General features: G+C 46.9%; 2 protein-coding genes, 2 long non-coding RNA genes and 1 pseudogene across 5 annotated transcripts; 2 read left to right on the top strand and 3 right to left on the bottom strand.

Annotated features, from left to right (window-relative positions):
• Positions 1–20: 20 nt before the first annotated feature.
• Positions 21–1,929, bottom strand: LOC133144941 (lamin-A-like). Its single transcript, XM_061267997.1, has 6 exons — positions 1,713–1,929; positions 1,561–1,640; positions 1,323–1,500; positions 339–446; positions 158–271; positions 21–95 (listed from the first exon to the last, which is right to left on the bottom strand). Exons 1-6 carry the CDS (start codon positions 1,923–1,925, stop codon positions 21–23), a joined length of 768 nt encoding a protein of 255 aa, XP_061123981.1. The 5' UTR covers positions 1,926–1,929.
• A 2,785-nt stretch (positions 1,930–4,714) lies between these two features.
• On the top strand, positions 4,715–9,930 carry LOC133144169 (hyccin-like). Its single transcript, XM_061266666.1, has 8 exons — positions 4,715–5,079; positions 6,383–6,433; positions 6,987–7,093; positions 7,191–7,307; positions 7,471–7,558; positions 8,193–8,355; positions 8,629–8,966; positions 9,841–9,930. The coding sequence occupies exons 1-7, from the start codon at positions 4,936–4,938 to the stop codon at positions 8,925–8,927; spliced, it is 969 nt and encodes a 322-aa protein (XP_061122650.1). The 5' UTR covers positions 4,715–4,935; the 3' UTR covers positions 8,928–8,966; positions 9,841–9,930.
• A 1,707-nt stretch (positions 9,931–11,637) lies between these two features.
• Positions 11,638–13,456, top strand: LOC133144178 (uncharacterized). Of its 2 annotated transcripts, none has more exons than XR_009710607.1 (2): positions 11,638–11,887; positions 12,991–13,456. It is a non-coding gene; the product is annotated as an uncharacterized LOC133144178 (long non-coding RNA). The 2 variants fall into 2 exon arrangements; XR_009710606.1 differs by having other exon boundaries at positions 12,337–13,456.
• Positions 13,457–14,931: 1,475 nt separating this feature from the next.
• Positions 14,932–16,471, bottom strand: LOC133144181 (uncharacterized). The gene is made up of 4 exons (XR_009710610.1): positions 15,551–16,471; positions 15,370–15,468; positions 15,100–15,243; positions 14,932–15,006 (listed from the first exon to the last, which is right to left on the bottom strand). It is a non-coding gene; the product is annotated as an uncharacterized LOC133144181 (long non-coding RNA).
• Positions 16,472–16,760: 289 nt separating this feature from the next.
• Positions 16,761–19,092, bottom strand: LOC133144940 (prelamin-A/C-like; annotated as a pseudogene).
• Positions 19,093–25,224: the final 6,132 nt, after the last annotated feature.

Here is a 25,224-nt window from a genome sequence, read left to right as displayed (position 1 = left end):
ACAAAGAAACCGAAATTCCTCTATCCCGAGGTGGAAGCGGAATTTCCATCATCATCTTCCAAACGTGTGCCAGCGTCTTTCTTTATGTCCATTTCCTGGAAGAAAAACGGACGTCAAAAGAGAAATATTGCTTCTTGTCGCTTGAAAGATGTGTCACCTCTCCGTTGGCGTTCATCAAGGTAGTCTGGAACAGGCCTACGGTTCCCCAGTTGGCCTCCGAGACTAGTTCAGAGGGAGGATTGTGGTTTCCGCCAGCACCAGCCGCCCAGATCTGATCAGCATGGTCATTGAAATATTGAGCACCTTGTATATGAGATCGTCCAGATAAAATTGATTACCGTGACAGTCTGGCCGGCCTTCAGGATTAATTCTGCGGGAAACTTGAATATGATGGGAGCAGAAGATCCAACCTGGCACTGCACCTGCCAGTTCCCCAAATTCTGATCCTAATAGTTGAAATTCATCTCAACAGGTTAGTCGTTACTGGAAAATGTACAAATTTCGTAAGATGTGACACATTTTTTTTTTTCTCTTGGTATGGCGCCGTGAGTGGCTGCCTCCCAGCAGTGTTCTCTCTTTTCCTCTTTATTTCCTTATTTTCTCCTTTTTCTTTCTGTCTTTTTGTCCATTCGGCGATGCTGGTGCCTTCTACCGCACCTCGGTACCTCTTCGGATCGGATATTTTATTTATTTTTTTCTTCCTGGGACCGGACCGGGATCATCGGTCGAGGCCGGCGTAACTCTACGACGGCTTCCTGCTTATCCGACCAGTGATGACCGGGTCCCTCGCCTTGGCCTTGCAGCCGCAACCCCTGTGGGGAGTCCGCTCCCTCGTGCTCGTCGGAACCGACGACTTTCGCCATGCTAGCCCCGTGGTGGCCATCTGCACGTCCCCCGACAGGGTGCCCGGGACGCTCCTCACACGTTTGCCTGCTTTGTGATGTTTTCACCGATTCACCACCACGGTCCATTGGGCGCCGTTGAACTGGACTGCCCTTACACCTGTCGATGGACCCCGTGGAGGCTATTTTGTGTGTTTTGGGGTGTTCTCTTGTATTGAGGGGTGCTAGGTGGCCGCTGTTGCTTTTTTTCCCTTTGTCTTTTAGCTTTGATTTGCTTTGATGGCTTTTATCCTGTGCACTTTCTGACTTTCTTTGTGGCGCCGTTGTGTGGCAGCCTTGTGAGAGCCTATTGAGTTGCGCTCATGCCATCTGTGTGTTTTTTGTATACCCACTCTGTGGTATGGATACTGCTGGGGCCTGAATTTCCCCACCCCTGGGGATCAATAAATATTCAATCAATCAATCAATCAATCCACTGACCTCATCTGCGTCATTCCAGATTTGGACATATTTGTCTTGCTGGACCAATTTCATGGTGCCCTGCCTGCTAGCAGAGGCCTGCTGGGTGATGTCAGTATGAGCCACATCTTTGCTGGGGAAGCTCGAAGCCTCGCTGGGACGTTTTCTCTTTTGGCTGGCCGACATGGTTTGGCGTACCCTGGGGTCAAACGTGGAGACATTAATTGCTATGAGAGGAAACGTGGTATGTTCTAAAGACCTTTGTTCTTGACGCTTCCGCTCCCTCTCTGTAGACAGAGCCTCCTCCAGATCTTTAATTTTTGCATCACGGTCTGCAAACTAGTGTCAACACAGACTTTTTAAACTTTTGCAGCTGAGACAGATTCTAAGGTCCAAATGATAAATGGTTACCTCTTTTTGAATGTGTTCAAGCTGGCTTTTTATCACGTTCATGGCGTCAGCCACTTTGCGATCATGACTTCTCTGGTCATCAGGAGGAGTGTTTTCTGGTGTCGCCATCTCTTCTCGCTTCTGCTGTTCCAGGAAAGACTCAGTATCATGCACGTACTGTGTGTGTGTCGTTCTATTAAAAAGTCCTCTAAACTTGGAGAGTGTGCGCGTCATTACGGCCACGATATAACAAACGTCATAGAGGTTTCTTCCACGTCAAAGTTTCCTTTGTAAATACACGTCGAAAAAAAACTAAATATTATATTAATATTAACCTTGCTCGCAGACGCGCAAATGTTTAAGAAAAAAGGTTCACTCCTTGCTTTATTAAGCCACATAAAGCTACTTTGCGGCGGCTAAGTGTCGCAAAAACGGGAATCGCAAACAACGCCTTTTATTAAACTTTTAACAGCCGCAAAGTTGTAATAAAGGTCCCGTTCAATTTCTGGCGCAGCTGGTGGCTGCTTTGGACCGCTGACTGGCGAACGCCTTCCAGCTGAACCTGACAGGAATAATAGTAGAAGGTACAAAAGAGTTCAGGGGATATTTTCCAGCAATTTACCTAAACGGGTCCCGGGACACCTCTGTTTTAGATTCAGTGATGCGTAAATCCAAGACGGCGTCCTCCACTTTCATGGAACGGTCGTTGTCGATGTAGAGATCTTCCTGTGTGCTTCCTGTGATGCGCTTGGAGTGGTTTCTGGCACTACACCAATGCCTGATTGCACTTATCAAAGAAACTTCATAGAGGTTTCTTCAAAGTCCAAAGGTTCCTTTGTCCGAAAAAAAAAAAAAAAAAAAAACCTCACTCAACTTTCAAGCTGCTGCTAGAATATTCTAGAATATATGTTATGTTCTCATATTTAACATTATGTGACATATATGAACATGCAATACTTGACATGCCCAATTTTGGTTTACTTTAATTACAGGAGAAGTAGAGGGTAAAGGGAAATGTACTTTTGGCAGTTTGCAAACACATTTGATTAACGCTTCGTTAGACACATATAACCATATCAAAATAATTTCTAGTAGTAGTGTGGTCGCTTAATAAGTGGAAAGGAATGTGCAGGCTACATGAATTTGTTTTCTTCAAAGTATTGTGGAACAGGAGGTCCAGAAAGGGAGCATATCTCAAGGCCGATGGGAACGCGAAAAACAACTCGTCTTTGTGGTCCAGACACCTGTGCTGAGCAGGGGAAAACCCAAACGAGGAGGAGATGACCACAGACCATCGACCAATCACCACACAATCTTTTGCATGTTTGAATATTCATATTGTGTTTCTTTAAAACTGGGCAACCCAGAAGAACGTGTCGTCTTTTCTGGTCACGAAGGCACACGAGTTTTTGTGTTAAGGACCCAAGACCCAGGCGCCTGTATTAGCTTGCTTTGACAAGATTAAACAATTGGTAAATTCGGTCTGATTGATCTACTGGTCTTCTCTTTGACAGAACGAACTCGCAAAATTGTTAGGTGCGCCAGTGTGTGGATTAGAACATGGCAATTTTTGTGTTAAGTGTTGATCACAATTTGGAGTCAGATCAATAGCTAAAATCCGTATCCTAACAAGGGTCATGGATTCATTCTTTACCAACACCGTTTGTGTTGATATATATTTTGCTGGCCTGCTGATTTCAGCTCTCTCTATGATTTTTCTCTTCTATGGATGTTGAAATCCATAAGCTCAGTGGCCTAGTGGTAGAGTGTCCGCCCTGAGACTGGAAGGTTGTGGGTTTAAACCCTGGCCGGGTCATACCAAAGACTATAAAACTGGGACCCATTGCCTCCCTGCTTGTATATTTCCATAGAGCCTTAAAAAGCGTACCTGTAATACACTGGAGGCTTTGGGGAAAAAAACAAACATGTTTTGAACATAGATTTTTATTTACTCCACCAAATATTGCAATACTGTACAGTGTTGGCATCTCTGATGTTGGCATCTGTCTCTCTGCAACAGGCTAATTATCCCAGATTAGAGAAACGTCGAGTTGACGTCTGAGTTATACAAGTGCACCAGTGGTGAACTCTGCACAGCATGTCACGTCATCCGCGTTGTCAAGTTCTCTTCCTTACCATGTTCACTTGTACTTTTTTTCCTCTTCAATCTGTGGCGAAGGCCCAAAGCAAGAGTCAAATTCATTGAGAGAAAGTGTGCCTATGTGTGTAACCGCCCCGTCTGGCTAGCATGCTTCAATCCGTCCGTCTAACCAGTTCCGGCCCTGCAGTAGCTCGCAAATACACTCTCTACTACTTCAACAACATTTATTGTTCATTGTGGGAAAACAAAATGCACAATACGTCATCTTTAAAAGACAGGTAGCCGCCACGTATGAACTAGACCAAACAGTTGTCTCATGTTTCAGCTCACCTGCCGTCTGCTTCAGGTTAAACTGGAATGTATAGCAGCAGCAACCATTCACACACACACAGATAATACGACCTTTGTTTACCTTTGGAAAGGGGGCTAAAGTACTCACACTAAATCGAAGCATTTTGTTAACTTGGCACAATGAAAACCTTTTATTATTTGTCTTCATAATAACGCCTCATGGACATATCTTCTTTATCTTCAGTGAAGCATGACTGCCGTGTTGAGAGGCTGAAAGAGGAGCTGCTGCTTCTTTGCACTACTGTCATCCTAAACATAAAAGAGCACAATAAACATGAATGGAAAACATAAAAGACCAAAGTGCAATTACAAACTGAAAAGTACTTCCCATAGACTAGCATCCACCAAGATTGGAAAGTGACCAAAATATGCAATCAATGTGCAAAGCCTTCTACTGAAAGATAATATTATTTTTGCAGAGAATGATATGAGGCAAAATTGCAATGACATCCAAATGAATAGTGACGCCCCCCCCCCCCCCCCCTGCAATGACATCCAAATGAATAGTGACGCCCCCCCCCCCCCCCCCCCCCAATCACGCGCACGCCTAGTCACGCTGCTCGCTAACCCGAGGTGCGCCGTGCTGCAGAACAAGTGAAGTGTCTCGTTAAACGTGCGCGCGACCCTTCAACCGTTGCAGCTGCACGGCACGCCGCAGCTCGGCTTGAGGCGAAAGGTAGGAAGGAAGGAGGAGACCGGGGAGGGGAGGGAAATGGCGAACTGCCACCGGCGACGACGGTGCGCCTGTTGAGGAGCTCCACGCGGACACACGCTCGCGTCCGGCTAGCCGTCATGGACGACTCGGAGCCCGCAGAGGACGGCCTGCTCGCGGGTTTGCGCTGGAACCGGAGCGCGCGGGACCAAGCTCAGCTCAAGCACAAAATCCGGGACCTCCCGGGACTACTAAAACACGGGCTGCACCTGCGGAAGAAAAGCGTGAGTATCTCGGAATGTGGAGCTCCTTCCGCGTTTGATGCTTGCACGTTCCAACTCAAATTATGCGTGGATCAGGCAGGTTAGTACCCACGTCACGACTTGTCCCAAGCGTGACCGTCGCAGGGGGAAATGTGCATGTATGCGCTTTGCTCCATAATGACTCGAATTGCTGTTAAGACACCACCATACCTTCGCACTCTGGTAGTCAAGGCAACCACCTTCAGGTTCTATTGCACACACAAAATGATCATGTGTGTAGCACATATATGTCGATTCAATTAAAGTGTCAATGAATTCATCTTCGAGCATGTGTGAAGAAAACCACAACATCCATTCATCATTCGCTGCCCACGCATGACAGTTAAAACGACGTGATAAAATCATCACCGAGGGTCTTAAATCTTGCTGCAGGCGCATCTTCAGAACGCGGCAAAGCGCCAATACAAAAGCTTGAGTGTGTACTACTGTAAAAAAAAAAGAAGCAGACTTTGGGAACGCTTGTCGCTCCCCAGTCATGAGACAAAGAGATGGAGGGATAAAATCGAGCGAGGAGGATGTGAGAGTCTCTCAGTCTGCTCTCATCACTGCTGAAAATCAAATCTCTGATCGGCAAAGTGGATGCGAAGTCGCCGCTGTGATGTTTTCGACTTCCTCGTCTTCTAGTGTTAACGGGTACATTGGTCCCTCTGTCTCCATCATGTTCTCCTTTTAATGAACGCAATTAAAACCATCCCTCCTCAGCTCACTTCACTCCCTCTCCGTCTGTCACGCTCATATCCGTGTCATGTATATTCATTGACTTTTTTTTTTAGATCCATGTGGAGTGATCAAATTGGATTTTTTTTTTCTATTTATTGTCAGTTGTGCATCCTTGATGCCATTGTATGACTTCTCAATCAGTTTTATGACCGGATTTTCATTTCAGTGTGCCAATAAAATCAGTTGCCGCCATAATAATCCCTAAAGATTAAGATCCTATTTCCTGGTATCATGGGTGTGCCCAGAGCTTTACAACATGGTGTGATGGTGATACATATTAAGAATTGTATTGGTCAGAGAGTAAAAGAGTGTCCTATTTCCTTGATTTTAGGTCAGATCGTCATCTTACGCACACACACCAAATAAAAGCTGCCGTTTTGAGGAGTGAATCACAAAAGAGGCGGTTGTTGAGGTTATTGCATTGTAAACACTGTGACTAATGTGTTGGAAAAACTGGTCTTTCTCAAATTGGAGTTGTGTTGACTCCGTTTGCACGTGCGTAACAGCTCATAGCAGCGTGTGTGTTTGTTTCGTTTTTGAACAGCAATCACCTGACACAATCCCCGGACCAAGTGCTGGGCCGACGGTAAATAAGGTGAGGGCTTACACACACACACACATTCACACAGCGATGATGTCATGAGGTTTGTTTGGCCTCAATACAAGATGAGCTCAGTGCTCATTTTCACCTTGGGCCTCATTCTAGGCCATTTTTACAAATTGCAGCAACACAATGACCTGCAAGGTGAGTCCTTTTACAGACATATTGATTGAGCATTGCTAATCAATAAACAACGGTTTGTTTGGATAGCAATGGCAACACTGCAGCCGAGCGTCGTGTGACATCCGCCTGTTTGACTTTGACTCAATCCAGACATCGCTCGGCTGCGTCAAGCGGTATCGGCGATTCTGTTTTACAGCGACAAGAAAGCTTTTAAGCCCTGCTATGCGTAGCTAAAGTAAACATCCTGTTTTCTCGAAGGGTTCAATTTGAGTAGGACCTGATGAGATTTTTCACCAAATTTCAAATGTTTGATGTTTTCTTGCTCTTTTTTGTGTCTGGCATTTACTGACGTTTTGTTCCAAACTAGTTAGCCTTTGATTACATATGAAATCTTTTCAATTTTGTGTTTTTGCATGTGTCTCAGTCATGCTCCCAGAGTTTTCCCTGCGCTGGCCGTGCTGTGAGAAATGGTTTCCTTTCCCATGGACCGTACCCAGCTAAAGACAAGATACATTTGGCCAGAATCATACGGTACACTTTTTTTATTTTTATTTTATGTCGCTTTAAGGATTTTGCCCCAAGCAGTCGGCGAAAAATGATACGAAGATTGTTCTGGCCTATTCTCCAGAGTGTGTATATGCGGTTACCCGCGGCAACAGATACGGCGCTATAAAGGTATTAGCACACGGATGACGGTTACATCAGAGTTCTTGGTTCAGCTCCTCACAGGGATACACTACGCATTGTGAGTGTACACACAGACGATCAATTTTACGCTCTGTTTATGTTGGCGCACATTCCCTTGTCCGTTTACATTTTCTTTTATTTATTCAGATGTGTCACCATATTGCCTTTACCTGTCACAAACTGCCTGTGTCGAAATCTCTTTCTTCTACAAAATTCAATAGGTGTAACGGAGAAGCGGAACTCGGATCCAAAGCTTTGGATGACGTCCTGTATCGGGCCCAGCTCGAGTTGTTCCCGGAAGCGCTCTTGGTGAGTCCGGTCGTAAATCGTAATTGTTGTATATGTCGGGGGTCGGGGGGGGGGGGGGGGGGGGGGGCGAGCACACGTGAAGCAAGCCGCACATGCTGGCCGGGATATTGGCATCATACGCGGAACACTATGCTGTATTGTGTCGCTCCGCGTGTCAGACTGCAAACTGTGCGTAATGCCGCTAGATTATTTACATGCTTTGCACTCTGCTCTGTTTAGCTGTAATCCTCGTAGGGGGAAGCAGATTGAACCTAAACTTGCAGTATTACTACACCAGTCAGGGTGCATTCCTCCACAATCGTGAAAAGACATGATTTTTAGCATGATTTGAGCTTTGAAGTGAATGACACCCGAATGAAGTGGCCAGCAAGTGGACGTTCCCTCCATCATTGGAACAAAAGACACATTGTCCCGGGATTGTGCCCTTTTGGATTGTGCTGCTGCTTCTGCTGCTGCATGTTCCTTTTAAGGACGTGTAAATACTCGGTGGCCTCTAAGAATTTACACTTTCGCTTAGGAGAAATAGGATTAGCGTGTAGATTGTTTGTATTAGAGTCACATGTTGGCTGGACTTGTCAATAATGCTTTTCTGATGATTTTGAATGGCAAGGGACTATTGTGCGTATTTGATCAGGTGGGCAACGCCATCAAGTCGACGCAGCAGGGCGCGGCTCTGAAAAGCAACACCAAGGAGGGTGCACGTAGCATCCAGGTGGAGATCACACCCACCGCTTCCAGGATCTCTCGGAATGCTGTCACGTCGCTCTCTATCAGGGGCCACCGCTGGAAACGACACGGTGAGATGTCAGATGAGTGTGGGCAACCAGGATGAAACCTCTGGATGGATGGTTTCTGTCATTGTGATATTCATACATTTCCATCCAAATGTTCAACCGTTGCATATACTTTCATCATATTTTTTGTATTTTATTTGGATCTTTCTGTTATTGCTTTAATTCTGTTTTGTGTCTTTTGGGTCATGTGTGCCTGCACACATTGCCCATTTTTCATGTGTGTGCATGACATGGATGTTTGTGTGTTGTGCAAACCTTCCTGTGCCCGACCAGCAGAGTCCCAGGAGGTGAGTGTAGACAGTGAGGCCGCGCCGGGGGGCGTGGCCATCCCCGATATCAGTGTGACGGGCGTGAGCAGCGAGCGAATGCCCAACGGAGAATCCCTGCGAGCGCGCTCCGACGGCCGCACCTACCCGGACGGCGAAACTTTGGGAGGTGCCTCCGATGTCAGCCCGGAACCCCGAAGTCATGAGTCCAGCATGCGGGGGCAGGAGGTCAGGAGGCAGAAGTCTGTGAGGCGAATGCTGGAAAACGAGAGTTCCGGGTCGGCCTCCATAGGGAGGAGCCAGCACTAAGTTCTTCCTTCCCCTTGCCCCAATCCTGGGGTAACCTAGGTAACTGTCAGTGGGTGCGTCGTGGTCTGAAAAAAACCCTTGATGATTCTTCCCGCTTTTTAACCAACCCTTTTTTTCACCTTTTTGACTCACTCCGTCCCCCGTGGCTCAGACTTCCTCACAATCCGCCGTTATCATTCCTTCAACTCATGACAAAGCAAGCAAACAGTTCTCCTCACAGATTTATATTATTCACTGTCTATGACATCAAATGCAAATGTTGTGCCCCCTCGACAGCACTCCTGGGTTGCGCTTGGACACTTTTTATTAGACAGAAGCGGGACAAAGATATGCAGGTCTTCATTTAGCACAAACCTTTTCATGACTGATGAATCGGAGCATTGGATACAGTAACCTGCATTTCTGTTTCCCAGCTTTTCATTGTTGTTCTGTTCCACTACAAATTATTAGCGGCTTAGGATGCAGAAGGACTTGTGTGTGGTTTTTTTTTTTTTGAGTGACTAATTGAATGTCTTGCCTTCTTCACTTTCCCTTTGTGATGTTTCCTAGGCTCACACCCTCAACACTTTCCTCACCTGCCTCTTTTGGGACATTTCACTCCCTCACCGATACACCACATTAGAAAACATTTTGTTGGTGGTGGGAATCCAAAACAAAAGTCTTGGCAGCAGGTTGCGAGAAATCAATCCTCTCTCAGGCTGTGGTGATGGCGCCACCTGCTGGAAGACAGTCATACGTTTTCCCTGCAGCCCATGACTATTCAGTTTTAACCAAATCAGGCCAGTCAGTATCATGGCCCATTAATGTAGAAGATTTGGACTGAATGTAATGGGCTGGATGGCAAATGGGTTTTGTCCATTGGCCGCAGATTGACTGTTAACTAAGCTTGTCTCCCTTTGTGTGACCACCACAGACGCAGTGGATCTGGGTTCCCCGGATGAGCTGATGGATATTTCGGAGGCGGACGAAGGCGGGATGGCGCCTGACACAAACCCACCCACCATCATCATCAGCAACAGCGTGACCGCGTTAAATCTAAGGGCAAAGGCCATAAAGAAGTACCGTCTGGGCGGGCGCAGCAGCAAGGACAAAGAATCCAGCCCGCTCCCCATCGGTCGAGCGGCTAGCGAGAGCGTGGAGACGTCCGTCAAACGTCTCACGCTCACTTCGAGCCAGTCTGTGCCCAAAGCAGGAGCTCTCACCAGCTTGACACGCACGGCCAGCGCCGTGTTCTCTCGCTCTTTTGAGCAGGTAGCCGCCGGTACCACCCCGGCCCCTGGCAACCACACTGCCCCAGAATCTGGCACTTATTCATGCAGCCTGCAGGAGGAAGGGACGGCCTATTTAAACCACACGCAACGTTCGCCAAGTATCAGCGCGCACCTTGGCTCGGACCTTTGAAATGGTTTTATGATGAACCTTTGGATTTGATCCTGTGATTCTGCACCAGTAACCTGGAGCTGTAAGCCATGCCAACCACTAGGGACCACGAACATTTTTTTTTCTTTTCCTTCGCTCCCATGCTCCACTGCGGTGTTGTTCTTTCTGTGCCGGGGAGTTGAAGTCACTTTGCCGATTTCTTTGACTCATTCATTGTAAACCACTGCCACTGCCATGTCAGGAAGAAATTTACAAGCCTCTGACAATATATACATTTAAAGCTCATCACTAACCACTGTGTGTCAAAGTATTTGGAAATGAGTTGGCATGTGTTGCCTTTGCATGCCTTTTCCATACATTCACCTTTACCTTGACCCCCAATGGAAGGAGATGTGTGTGGGTGAGTGTTTTTCTTTTGTGTGTGTGTATAAAAGCTGTTGATTGAATGAAAGTTTAAACCTCCGGATTCAAAAAGAACAATTTTCTTTGCTCCTTCCTCATAGCAATACAAACCGTACCTTCAGTGTTTAGACGAATATATTTAAACCTAAACGACTTTGGTCTAATAACAGATATTTTTATGAAAGAAAAAAAAATCCACATTCTTCCCTAACAAATATGGAAATCGCAAGTGTTCCATTCTTAATATTTACAGTCAGTATTGTTCTGATGAGCAAGATGAAACTCAACATAATTAGTCCAATGATGTTTTTGACTCTGGTGAGAGGGCTATGAAGTATCAGGGTTTGCACTTGAGAGGCTAATTACATATTTATAAAGGAGTAACTCTCACAGGTACCAATCCCAAAAGAAGGTGTGTTACATATGTCTGTAAGAAAACCTGTGGATTATTTTAATACCTCATTTAGCCACCATGCCAGGTATTTGTAGTATTTCTGACGTCTCTTTCCTTTTCTTCCAAGTCAACCCACCTCCATCAAATCATCATGCTAACACAAAGGTCACCTCCATCCCCAGTGTAAACTGTCGTCTGTGTGCTATTAACGGTTTGGTGTACATAATTTGAAAGGACAATCGATGTGTTTCAGTATGTCAGTTTACAAATTGTGACTGCTTCTGCTTTTGCTGTACATCATATTGTTGTTCTTAAGATGTTTTTACTGGCCTTTTTATATGTCCGAGGATGTGCAGCTCATTGCTTCTGGAAATAAAGTGTTTCTTTTGACTCAAATTTGTCTTTGCTGACTGAAAACTACTATAACTATTAATGCAAAAAAAAAAAAAAGTAATTAACTCAACATGTAACGTCCTGGTAGTTTATTTTTTTGTTTAGATACAAAAATACTAAATAGAAAATGTACTGAAATACTGAACAGTAAAACACGCAGTTACCTCTTCCATCCACAAGACGGCGACACGAAGCTAGACTTCCTGTTTTTTTCTGTCATGGCTCATTTCCGCTTCCGTGTCCTTGGTTGCACTCTGTGGTATCACGCTGCAAAAGCATCCAGGAAAAATGGCAAAATTAAGTAAAGAGACCAAACAGCGGCTGCAGCAACTGTTCCAGTGTGGACAATTCGTCATCTGATGGGGATTTATTCCTACAGTGCTGTACTTGGGTTAGTATAAAAGGCGTGAAATATGTTAGTCGCTTTAAAACCCGCAGGTTGCAGCTAGTTAGCATTAGCGTGTTCACCCTTAACCTGATTTTGACTGTCCGGTAGTTCAAACGTTCTCGTTGTGACTCCTCATCCGGTCGAAAACTTTCCAATTGCCACATTGGAAACTTTTGTCATCACTTTGTTAATTCCATTCCCCTCATTTGGCCAGTTTGGAGATGTAATTGCTTGAAGGGTTGCACAATTGTGGTGTGTTCTCACTGCCAATAAATAAATCACTGAATGGAAGGCTGGGAAATAAATTTCCTGCTCGACTCAGATATTTTTTTCAGAACCTGACTGATGCTGTCTCAAGGCCAAAATAAAAGTTCATCAAATGCCACTCATACTTATTATATCCACCCCATGTTTATTTGTTCTCATATTTTTTTGTGTGTTTCGTTTAACAGGCTTCAAACGAGGAGCAGATCCAGGAATGCCGGAGCCTTCAGTCTTGACACATTGAAAACATTTCCCCCCAAAATTAACGAATCTCATGCCAAATAAATATTTGATGATGAGCTGTTAAACTGGTATCAAAGGGCAAATGGCCGGTGTTGCAATGCGTGCGTGTGGAAAGATACCACTGAATTGTTGGCATAATTCGAGTGAACTGCTGACAAGGGGCGACACTGATTTGCGTCATCCACTGCTTCTGTGTCAGCGTTTTCTCTCGTGTCTGTCTGTGCATTAAAACTGAGAGATTAGTGGAATTCAAGTCGACGTTGCAATGTGATCAACTGCAATTTTCAAAACCGCAAAGGCTGCAATTTGAAAAAGAAAACATGCGTATATTTATTTATTGAATGACTACCATTTCAGTCAAACTGTTTTCTAAGTTGTAATTGAGGTAGTGCCCTTTTTTTGTATTAACTCATGGTTCATTTACCTTTATTGTGGGCATAAGCATAACTGATTTATGTGTAATAGATGATTATTGTCATAAAGTTAATGTATCGCTTGTGTTTGGTAAATATGTAGAAAGAGAACCTTAAAAAAAATGGCAGATTAAGTCAAAAACAACAATGACATATGTATCGTTGGCTGTTTTTGCTTCGTTTCAGTTTACTTTGGGGTTGAAGAAGGATGACGTGCACCTGCGTCAACAACCTCCACCCGAAGACCACGACGAGTTGGCCACATGAAAGTCAATGTCAGTATATGAAGTGTCAATTTTGTCTGAGATATTTATTTGTTATTGTTACGACATTGTCTCGAAGTCTGTTCCATGTTTTTGTCAATAAATGTCTGACAGTAAAGCCCATAAGTGGCCTTACGATATTTCAGTTTTTCAAATATATATATACGATGTATTTGAATCTCATAAAAAGAGATTTGTCTAGTTCAATCTAATAAGTGAAATTCTCAAAAGACACCTGCCAAAGTGTTATAAATCAAGCAGTTCAATTCACAAGTAAGCAAATAGTTTTATTCATGTTTTAAAAATACATTCCGTTTAAAAAATAAATATAATTATCATGCCTTCAAGTATAAAAACAATAATATGTAATAAATATCTTCTTTAAATAATTCATACGAAGGTTTGCAATAAATAAGGTCTTAGATTCACAATGGCTTTTTTGAATGAGCAATAAATAGGTTATCTACAGAATAAAAAATAAAAAAAACTCAGTGCGTCATGCAAAAACAAATACATCCTCAATCCGTCAGTGGGTTACGACACGTCAGTGCAGATCCAAGAACTTCCTTAATTCACTTCATGTTTTGCCCAACATTTCCGACGGGCTTCCGTGGCGGACGTGACTACCGCAATAAACTAAACATGGCGAAGACCTTGGCATGTTTTCCCCTTCGCCGTTCTTTGCGCCTCAGCGCCCTCTCGCCGTCAACAATGAAGATGTAGAGCAGGGGTCCCCAAACTTTTTCCTGTGAGGGCCACATAACCTTTCCCTTCTCTGATGGCGGGCCGGTGTCAGTTTGTAACAGAAAAAGTGTGACGATCGTAGGGGAGCTTAAAAAATTTATTGTTTTCCAGAAAGCCACACATAACCAAATAACGGTTATTTAATAACCCTTTCCAGGTTCTTTACAGAAAAAAAGTCAGGAAACAGATAATAACACTATTAATGAAATAAATAATAACTAAATAACCCTCTCTGAGTTCTTCACAGAAAAAACAGGAAATAAATAATAACTAAATAACTCTCTCTGGGTTCTTCATAGAAAAAAAAAACATGGAACATTAACTTTATGTTGTGCCATGCACAATCTTAACAGATAAAAGTTCAGCTCAGTTGTCAGAGCAGAACCTCTCTGACACATATGAGCAGTCTCTTAAAGTTCTTGTGTTCCTTCCTTATAATCCTTTTGTAGGTTCCAGTAGGCTTGTAGACACTGCTGTCTTGTTTGTTAAAGTTTGATAGTGCGTCATAGTCTGGAGTAAAATTTGTTGTGGCAATTCTTAGGCGAGATCCGAGGTGTTGGTCCGTTTACCTCGATCTTTGACGGGTAGATGTTGACGTTCATGTGGCTGAACGTCACGTCGCGTACGTCGAGCCAAATTGGCCACTCTCTTTTAAACGCTCGGCACTGTGTTCACCCTGCTTTACTTGGGCGACATTTTAACGGAAGGATTCCAGGGGAAGGTTTGTGGGTGGCTTTAGCGCAAAACTGCATCTGAAAGCTCAGCGCGCAAATTACAAGAATGCTGTCGTCACAGCCCACGCTCTAAATTCGGGACTGATACAAATAGAGCGCGAGTGCGCCATGTCTATACACGCACTTGTGAGTGTGCACCGAGCTTTTTGACACGGCTTCCGGTAGTAAATGCGCAGGCGAGCGCTTCCCCATCTACTGGGGAAACGCAGTCATTGCAGGCAAAATGAGCAAAAAAAAATAGTTTAATAATACAATTTGTTCAGGGTTGGCGGGCCGTATTAAACGGTCCCGCGGGCCGTATCCGGCCCGCGGGCCGTAGTTTGGTGACCCCTGATGTAGAGCTTCCGCAGGATGTTGTGCGCCGTCATCTTTCTGTGGAAAGCATAGGGGTGGTACAGTGACCTCAATAGGCTCTCTTCCTCATTGCTACTCAGGCCTGTGACCTCTTCTGGTTTTCTCATCTGCCGGACAAGAGTAAGCAACACAATGTCAAAATAGGTATTATAGTAACAGCAAAATTCATTTCCTATCCCTAAATTGTCACACTGGCCAACCTTTTGTTTGATATTGTAGAGCAGGAGTTCAGAGTAGTGTTTGGCCTCAGACAGAATTTTACTGCCGGGATATTCCTTCTCCACGTGCTTGAGAAGAATTATGTAAGTGGACAGACCTTGGGCCAGCCTGTGCAGGCAAGCCTCCTGGAAAAAACAAATATCTATTCAATCTACGCATAAAAGTCAAGCCGATGCTAGCAAACAATTATGGAAAGTGTCAGTGTCTGTATTTTCTCCCACCTCTGGTGGTTTTCCATTTCTGGTTCTTACCTTGCTAAAGTTGGAGCTGGGGCAGTTTGCTGGAAACTGAGGTGCTTTGTAATGCTCCAGTAAATGAAAGTTGACATTGTTTTGGAATTCATCATCAAACTGAAATTGAAATTAGTCACAAGTCAGATACGTTTTACAGCCAGAAGAAGACAATGAAGGTGCTTTCTGAATTTCCACTTACAGCTTTCTGGTGTTCTTTAGCGGTACCCAGAACCGAGTCCCAAACATGAGCGGAGGTCAGCAGGTCAGAGGGCGCCGTTTCCTCCTCACTTGAGGTGTCGCTTGATGGCAAGACGGTGGTCGCTTCTGTCAACGGAGCGCCATTGGCTCGCAGTACTAGAAAAGCCACCAAGCCCACCGCGAGAATTTGCGTGTCTAATGTGGAAGCACAAGAAAATCATGAAAGAATGGCAAAAGAGGAAGAAAATTCAAGAAACATTCATCACTGACTTACACATGTTGGGCATGTTGCGTCGAGATTACTCTTGCCTTGACCGCCTGCTCTCGTGGAACATGTCTTGACTTCTCATTGCACAGCCGTTATATATTCTACTGACCGCAGGGATGTCCGAATACCTTCCGGTTTCAATTATATACTGGTGAAACCGATATTACACTCTTTTTTTTTTGGTCCCCCCGCACTTTCCTCTATCCCACGTTGACGAGACATAGTACACGATAGACATACAAGTAAACGACACAATATAAAAACAAGAAGTAGGAATGAGGCAGCAAACCCTCTGAGATGCCACCAGTACGGTAGGAGCGGGAAGCCGTGGATACGGAGCTGCCGTTGTTGGGCTTGTTCGGGGAGAATCCGCAGGAGCCGCACATAACTGTACCTCGCTGTCCCCGCAGGTGCTGTGGGCAACCGGCTGCGGAAACAACAAACTCTGAATCTTTTCAAATGATTGACCAGCAGTCAGGATTGCATTAGAAAATGCCCATTTAATTGTATTGTTATACGATATTTTTACAATGTGACCATGTCAAAAGTCAAAGTCTGCTTTATTCTCAATCCCTTCATATGTCAAGACACACAAAGAAACCAAAGTTCCGTTTCCTCTATTCCACGGTGGAAACGGAATTTCCATCATTTTTGATATAGGTGGCAGTGGGTTTCCTAGAAGATAAACGGACGTCAAAAGAGAAATATTGCTTCTTGTCGCTTGAAAGATGTGTCACCTCAGCGTTGAGCAAGGTAGTTTGGACATTGTCTCCGGTTCCCCAGTTGGCCTGTGTCTCCCAGACTAGATCAGAGGGAGGATTGTGGTTTCCGCCAGCACCAGCCGCCCAGATCTGATCACCATGTAAAAGTCATTGAAATATTGAGCACCTTGTATCTGAGATCTTCCAGATAAGATTGATTACCGTGACACTCAGGCCGGGCTTCAGGATGAATTCTGCGGGAAACTTGAATACGATGGGAGCAGAAGATCCAACCTGGCGCTTCACCTGCCAGTTCCCCAAATTCTGATCCTAATAGTTGAAGTTGATCTCAACAGGTTAGTCGTTACTGGAAAATGTGCAAATTTCGTAAGATGTGCGATGTTGCACTGTGACACATCCACTGACCTCATCTCTTTTATTGCCGAGTCGGACATATTTGCCGTCCTGGTCCGCATCCAGGGTGACCTGACACCTAGGAAAGATGAGGCGAGTACAAGGCACAGCTCTTCTGGCGAAGCTCGAAGCCTCGCTGTCAGTGTCGGGACGCTTCCTTTTCCCGCTGGCCGACGTGGTCGAGGAGCGACTTCCTGACATGCTTGTCGACGGTAGACTCTGGGAAAAGCGTGTCCTGCGGACAAACGTGGAGACATGAATTGCTATGACAGGAAAAGTTGTGGTATGTTTGTAAGCCACACACACCTCTCCTGCCCGCTTTCAAGCACCTTCCTGTAGGCACTTATCTCCATATCCAGTGCTAGCTTGACATCCATTAGCTCCTGATACTCATCCAGTTGCTGCTGCATCCGCTCCCTCTCTGTAGACAGAGCCTCCTCCAGATCTTTCACGTTTGCATCACGGGCTGCAAGCTAGTATCAACACAGACTTTTTAAACTTTTGCAGCTGATACAGATTCTAAGGTCCAAATGATAAATGGTGAAATCGGTGACTGGCGAGCGCCTTCCAGCTGAACCCGACAGGCACAGTAGAAGGTAAAAAAAGAGTTCAAGCGATATTTTCCAGCAATTTACCCTGGACTTGTAAGTCTTCTCAATCTCCTCCTTGTAGAGTTTTATTTGAAGTTCATGTTGGCTTCGCATCTCCATCAAGGCGTCGGCCCGTTTGGGTTCATAATCTTCCTGGCGGGCGTTTTCCAACTCCACCATGCGAGACTCGTGCCGGCGTTTGACCTCGCGCAACTCCTACGTGAGACGTGAGAATGACTCAGCTTTATTTTCATTAATTAAATAAGCGAAAGTGATGATAATTGTGTCCGACCTCGCAATGCAGCTTCTTTTGAATCTCCAACTCCTCTTTGAGGGTATTAATGCGACTCTCTCCTTCCACCCTCCTGAGAGCCTCATCCATCATCCCCTTTCGGCCATTGGCCAACCTGGTCTCGAGCTAAACGTGGCAACAACTTTAACACAATCATCACGGTAATTTAATCGTGATTTGATTCACCTCGGCAACCTGCGTCGTCAGATCTCGGTTTTCTGTCTCAAGGCGACGCTTTCCTTCTAACGCTCTCATCAAAGACGCGCCCTTGGAGTTCAGCAAGGCTTTAAGGCGACGCTTTTCTCCTAACGCTGTCGACAAAGACCCGACCCTGGAGTTCACCAAGGCTTCAAGGCGACGGTTTTTTCCTAACGCTGTCGCCAAAGACGCGTTCTTGGAGTTCAGCGAGGCTTCCAAATCTTTGAGCCTCTGCAGCGCTCCTGCCAGATCGGATTCTTTCTTCGTGTTCCTGAGATGACAGATGTACACATAAATATGAACTAAGATAAGTAGAAAGTGTAGCAGTGATAAAGTATGTAAACAGTGCAGGAAACAAAAACAGTATTAAACCCTCGACGCAGTCAAATGTGCTATTTATATTGATGTGCGACTATGGGATGGTTAACTGAAAGTCCAATTGAGCTGCAATTAGTCACGAGGAGGATTTTCCTTGGGGTGTGGCCCCAGCAGCAAAGCAATTATGTCAGCACTAATATCCAGTATCCATTTTGTTGTTGGCATATTTTTGATAAAATGGCCGGGCCTCACCTTTCTTTCAGCTCGTCGAATTCCATCCTCAGCTTGGTCAACTCCGGCTGCAGACGTGCACGCTCTGTGGCCTCCGAGTCCAGAGACGCACGGGCTTTCGCCAGCTCCGTCTCGTAAACGGCCTTCAGGCCAGTCAGCTGCCGGGACACCTCTGTTTCGGATTCAGTGATGCGCAAACGCAAGCCGGCGTTCTCCACTTCCCGGGAACGGGCGTTGTCGACGTAAACGACCAGAAGGTCGTTGAGCTTGCGGAGTTCTTCCATCTCCTGGAGACGTGTGATGCGGTTGGGGGAGAGGTCAATGTTTGCATCTTGAGGAGTGTTTTCTGGGGTCGCCATCTCTCGAGCTTGCTTCTGCTGTTCCAGGAAAGACTCAGTATCATGCATTACACCAATGCCTGATTGCACTTATCAAAGAAACTTCATAGAGGTTTCTTCAAAGTCCAAAGGTTCCTTTGTAAATACACATAAAAAAAAAACCCTCACTCTTTGCAATGGTTCAAAGAAACTTTGCAACGGATGGATCCTAAGGGCGGCTTGGTGGGGCACTGGGTAGCACGTCCGCCTCACAGTTAGGTGGGTGCAAGTTCGATTCCACCTCTGGCCCTCCCTGTGTGGCCTTTGCATGTTCTTCACGGGCCCGCGTGGGTTTTCTCCGGGCACTCCGGTTTCCTCCCACATCCCCAAAACATGCTTGGTAGGCCGATTGAAGACTCCAAATTGTCCCTAGGTGTGAGTGCGAGTGCAAATGGTTGTTTGTCTCTGTGTGCCCTGCGATTGGCTGGCATCCGGTTCAGGGTGTCCGCCGCCCACTGCCCGATGACGGCTGGGATAGGTTCCAGCACGGCCGCAACCCCCGTGGGGCAGCAAACGAGCAGGTGATCGAGCAAGCGTCTGATACGAGAGCATTGCGTTCGTATGGAGCGTGTTTGAAGTGAACAGCAGAGACGAAAGGAACAAGGCAAAGTGTTGTGAAATAAAATATTCCCTGTAATACGCATTGTTATTTGCTCATTGTATTAAAGCAGGGGTGTCAAAGTCAAATGGACGGAGGGCCAAATAAAAAACATTAGCTACAAGCCGAGGGCCGGACTGTTCGAATGTTCATTGAAAAATTTTTAAATGACGCATATAGTCTAGTGAACCTAATTGAACCTACTGAAAACCTAACAAATATATTCCAATATGATCAGATAAATAAAGCAATATTTTCTTATGGCTCTGTCAGTAATCTTTAATTTTCAACAGACACAAAAGACAAATTTCCTTTATATAAAAATCCCCATAACATGAACATTAAATGAAAGAAACCGGTATTCAAGGCACCATCAGTAGCCTATATTTTCTATTTTAGCAAAAGTGGGCTAAATTTACTTCAAAGAAAAAAACAATAATAGCAATTTTCTATCATCCACTCAACTGAAATATTTTTAAAATATAATTGGATTGAAATACAATCAAATAAAGTGCAAAAATCTATTAATCAAAAACAACACTTTGTTTAAGGAGAAGTAACATGCAGTGAAAACAAATATTAAACTTTAACTTTTAAACTTGAACTGAGTAAAAACTCTAAATATGTGATTGCACAGTAATGTTCACTTGTTTGAGGTTGAGGGTGATACTTGGTGGTGTCCCATCTTTTCCACAAGTTCATCAATGTTCGGGGTAAGGCTCTGAGCTGAGGAAATCCTCAGAATTGAGTGGAGGTGTTCAGCAGTAAGTCGACTTCTGTGTGATGTTTTGTTCAGGTTCATCAAAGAAAACAGTTGTTCACACAGGTATGTGCTGCCAAACATAGACAACGTTTGAGCAGCCTAGATGCGCAGCTGGGGCATTGTGTCGGGGAGGAAACGGGCGAACTCCGCAGCACCCACTGCCGCATATTTTGCCCTCAGTGCATCATTGCATTGGAGGTCAATCAACTCCATTTGGAGGTTTGGTGGTGAGCTTTCCACGTCAACAGCAAATGGGTTACCGAGCAGTTCCAACCTGCTTTTTTGTGCTTCAAAGTCAGCAAATCGGCGTCGAAAGTCAGCGGCAAGCATACCTATTTTATCAGCCAACTGTGCGCTCGGGAACGCACTGGTAGAGAGCTTCTCTTTCATGGTCTGGCAGCTGGGAAAGTGGCTCAAATTTTCTTTCCGCATCTGCGTCTCCCACAGAGTCACTTTGGTTTTAAATGCCTTCACTGTACTGTACATATCAGAGATGACACGATCCCGACCCTGCAGCTGCAAGTTCATTGCATTCAGATGACTCGTAATGTCACACAGAAAAGCCATTTCACACAGAAACATTTCGTCTCGGAGTTGTGTTGTGTCTTTCCCTTTGCTGTCCAAGAACAGACAAATCTCCTCACGAAGCTAGTCAAAGTCTGCTTTATTCTCAATCCCTTCAATGTCAAGACACACAAAGAAACCGAAATTCTGTTTCTTCTATCCCACGGTGGAAACGGAATTTCCATCATCATCTTGGAAATAGGTGGCAGTGGGTTTCCTAGAAGATAAACGGACGTCAAAAGAGAAATATTGCTTCTTGTCGCTTGAAAGATGTGTCACCTCAGCGTTGATCAAGGTAGTGTGGACCTTGTCTCCGGTTCCCCAGTTGGCCTGTGTCTCCCAGACTAGATCAGAGGGAGGATTGTGGTTTCCGCCAGCACCAGCCGCCCAGATCTGATCACCATGTAAAAGTCATTGAAATATTGAGCACCTTGTATCTGAGATCTTCCAGATAAGATTGATTACCGTGACACTCCGGTGGGCCTTCAGGATGCATTCTGCGGGAAACTTGAATACGATGGGAGCAGAAGATCCAACCTGGCGCTTCACCTGCCAGTTCCCCAAATTCTGATCCTAATAGTTGAGATTGATCTCAACAGGTTAGTCGTTACTGGAAAATGTGCAAATTTCGTAAGACCTGACCTCATCTCCGTCATTGCGGAGTCTGACATATTTGCCGTCCCGGTCCACCTCATCCACAGTGACCTGCTGGGCGATTTTAGGACGAGCCATGGTCGGGCGTACCCTGGGGACAAACGTGGAGACATTACCGTATTTTCCGCCCTTTAAGGCGCACCTAAAATCCTAAATTTTTATCAAAAGTCAACAGTGCGCCTTATAGTCCGGTGCGCCTTCTATATGGATCCAGTGATGAATTTGTTGATCCATACTGGTTGTACACAGTGCTCTGCCAAAATGTTTTAGTACGTTTTAGTACGACTAGTAAATTACAAGGTCGCATCGCTTCCCAGCATTACGGTAACTATAGTCAGGGGGCGTCACCGAATAGCTGTTGTACCCGCGAGGCTATTTCATGTCAAAATAGGCTGCTCTGTTAATGTTTCGAGTAAACCATCCATCCATCCATCCATCTTCTTCCGCTTACCCGGGGTCGGGTCGCGGGGGCAGCAGCTTCAGGAGGGACTCCCAGACTTCCCTCTCCCCAGCCACTTCATCTAACTCATCCCGGGGGATCCCAAGGCGTTCCCAGGCCAGCTGAGAGACATAGTCTCTCCAGCGTGTCCTGGGTCGTCCCCGGGGTCTCCTACCGGTGGGACATGCCCGGAACACCTCCCCAGGGAGGCGTCCAGGAGGCATCCTGATGAGATGCCCGAGCCACCTCATCTGGCTCCTCTCAACGTGGAGGAGTAGCGACTCTACTCCGAGTCTCTCCCGGATGACCGAACTTCTCTAAGGGAGAGCCCGGACATCCTGCGGAGAAAACTCATTTCGGCCGCTTGTATCCGGGATCTCGTTCTTTCGGTCACGACCCATAGCTCGTGACCATAGGTGAGGGTAGGAGCGTAAATCGACCGGTAAATTGAGAGCTTTGCCTTTTGGCTCAGCTCTCTCTTTACCACGACCGATCGGTACAGAGTCCGCATTACTGCCGACGCTGCACCGATCCGCCTGTTGATCTCGCGCTCCATCCTCCCCTCACTCGTGAACAAGACCCCAAGATACTTAAACTCCTCCACTTGGGGCAGGATCTCATCCCCGATTCGGAGAGGGCATTCCACCCTTTTCCGATCGAGGACCATGGACTCGGATTTGGAGGTGCTGACCCTCATCCCAACCGCTTCGCACTCGGCTGCAAACCGCTCCAGTGAGAGCTGGAGATCACAGCCTGAAGAAGGCAACAGCACCACGTCGTCTGCAAAAAGCAGAGACGCGATGCTGAGGTCCCCAAACCGGACACCCTCAACGCCTCGGCTGCGCCTAGAAATTCTGTCCATAAAAATTATAAACAGAATCGGTGACAAAGGGCAGCCTTGGCGGAGTCCAACCCTCACTGGGAACGAATCCGACTTACTGCCGGAAATGCGGACCAAACTCTGGCATCGGTGATACAGGGACCGAACCGCCCTTATCAGTTGGCTCGGTACCCCGTACTCCCAAAGCACCCCCCACAGGACCTCCCGAGGGACACGGTCCAACGCCTTCTCCAAGTCCACAAAACACATGTGGACTGGTTGGGCGAACTCCCATGCACCCTCGAGGATCCTGCTGAGGGTGAAGAGCTGGTCCACTGTTCCACGGCCAGGACGAAAGCCACACTGTTCCTCCTGAATCCGAGGTTCGACCTCCCGACGGACCCTCCTCTCCAGCACCCCTGAATAGACCTTACCAGGGAGGCTGAGGAGTGTAATTCCCCTGTAATTGGAACACACCTTCTTAAAGAGGGGAACCACCACCCCAGTCTGCCAATCCAGAGGCACTGTCCCCGATGTCCACGCGATGCTGTAGAGACGTGTCAGCCATGACAGCCCCACAGCATCCAGAGCCCTTAAGAAATCCGGGCGGATCTCATCCACCCCCGGGGCCTTGCCACCGAGGAGTTTTTTAACTACCTCAGTGACTTCAACCCCAGAGATTGGAGAGTCCGCCTCAGAGTCCCCAGGCCCTGCCTCCACAATGGAAGGCGTGTCGGTGGAATTGAGGAGGTCTTCGAAGTATTCTCCCCACCGACACACGACGTCCCGAGTCGAGGTCAGCAGCACGCCATCTCCACTGTAAACAGTGTTGACGTTGCACTGCTTCCCCCTTCTGAGACGCCGGATGGTGGACCAGAATTTCCTCGAAGCCGTCCGGAAGTCATTCTCCATGGCCTCGCCAAACTCCTCCCACGCCCGGGTTTTTGCCTCAGCAACCGCCGAAGCCGCGTTCCGCTTGGCCATCCGGTACCTGTCAGCTGCCTCGGGAGTCCCGCAGGCCAAAACGGCCCGATAGGACTCCTTCTTCAGCTTGACGGCATCCCTTACCGCCGGTGTCCACCAGCGGGTTTGGGGATTGCCGCCACGACAGGCACCAATGACCTTACGGCCACAGCTCCGGTCGGCCGCCTCAACAATGGAGGCGCGGAACAAGGTCCACTCGGACTCAATGTCCCCCGCCTCCCCCGGGACGTGGGAAAAGTTCTGCCGGAGGTGGGAGTTGAAGCTCTTCCTGACAGGGGATTCCGCCAGACGTTCCCAGCAGACCCTCACAGAACGTTTGGGTCTGCCAGGTCGGTCCGGCATCTTCCCCCACCATCGGAGCCAACCCACCACCAGGTGGTGATCAGTTGACAGCTCCGCCCCTCTCTTCGCCCGAGTGTCCAAAACATGCGGCCGCAAATCCGATGACACGACTACAAAGTCGATCATCGAACTGCGGCCTAGGGTGTCCTGGTGCCAAGTGCACACATGGACACCCTTATGTTTGAACATGGTGTTCATTATAGAAAATCCGTGTCGAGCACAGAAGTCCAATAATAGAACACCGCTCGGGTTCAGATCGGGGGGGCCGTTCCTCCCAATCACGCCCTTCCAGGGCTCACTGTCATTGCCCACGTGAGCATTGAAGTCACCCAGTAGAACGATGGAGTCCCCAGAAGGAGCGCTCTCCAGCACCTCCTCCAGGGACTCCAAAAAGGGTGGGTACTCTGAACTGCCGTTTGGTGCATAGACACAAACAACAGTCAGGACCCGTCCCCCCACCCGAAGGCGGAGGGAGGCTACCCTCTCGTTCAGCGGGGTGAACCCCAATGTGCAGGCGCCCAGCCGGGGGGTAATAAGTATACCCACACCTGCTCGACGCCTCTCACCGTGGGCAACTCCAGAGTGGAAGAGAGTCCAGCAAGACTATATCTAGTCGGAACTTTTCTGCCTCGCACACCAGCTCGGGTTCCTTTCCAGCCAGAGAGGTGACATTCCATGTCCCAAGAGCCAGCTTCTGCAGCCGGGGATCAGACCGCCAAGGTCCCTGCCTTTGGCCCCCGCCCAGCTTGCAATGCACCCGACCCCTTTGGCCCCTCCCACAGGTGGTGAGCCCATGGGAAGGGGAACCCACGTTTCCTTTTCGGCGAAGGCCCGGCCACCAGACGCTCGCCTTCGAGCCCCGCCTCCAGGCCTGGCTCCAGAGGGGGGCCCCGGTGACCCGCGTCCGGGCGAGGGAAAACGTGGTTCAATAATTGTTTGCATCATAAGGGGTAATGTGAGCCGTGCTTTGTCTGGCCCCTCACCTAGGACCCGTTTGCCATGGGTGACCCTACCAGGGGCATGAAGCCCCAGACAACATGGCTCCTAGGATCATAGGGGCACGCAAACCCCTCCACCACGATAAGGTGACGACTCACATTTCTTTCAGCTCGTCGAAGTCCA

Source organism: Syngnathus typhle, linkage group LG20 (assembly GCF_033458585.1).
Source record: "Syngnathus typhle isolate RoL2023-S1 ecotype Sweden linkage group LG20, RoL_Styp_1.0, whole genome shotgun sequence".
Taxonomy (NCBI): domain Eukaryota; kingdom Metazoa; phylum Chordata; class Actinopteri; order Syngnathiformes; family Syngnathidae; genus Syngnathus; species Syngnathus typhle.
The sequence above is the reverse complement of the archived record's forward strand: the minus strand, read 5'-3'. Positions and strand labels throughout refer to the sequence as shown.

Bases quoted from the DNA above. Each gene is read 5' to 3' on its own strand.
- LOC133144941 (XM_061267997.1), bottom strand. From the start codon at position 1,925: ATGACGCGCACACTCTCCAAGTTTAGAGGACTTTTTAATAGAACGACA. The intron at 1,501-1,560 runs GTCTTTAGAACA...GTTTGACCCCAG, and splicing joins CGGAAGCGTCAAGAACAAAG to GGTACGCCAAACCATGTCGG. The intron at 447-1,322 runs GTCAGTGGATTG...TTCAACTATTAG, and splicing joins TCTGGAATGACGCAGATGAG to GATCAGAATTTGGGGAACTG.
- LOC133144169 (XM_061266666.1), top strand. From the start codon at position 4,936: ATGGACGACTCGGAGCCCGCAGAGGACGGCCTGCTCGCGGGTTTGCGC. The intron at 6,434-6,986 runs GTGAGGGCTTAC...CATGTGTCTCAG, and splicing joins CTGGGCCGACGGTAAATAAG to TCATGCTCCCAGAGTTTTCC. The intron at 7,559-8,192 runs GTGAGTCCGGTC...GTATTTGATCAG, and splicing joins TGTTCCCGGAAGCGCTCTTG to GTGGGCAACGCCATCAAGTC.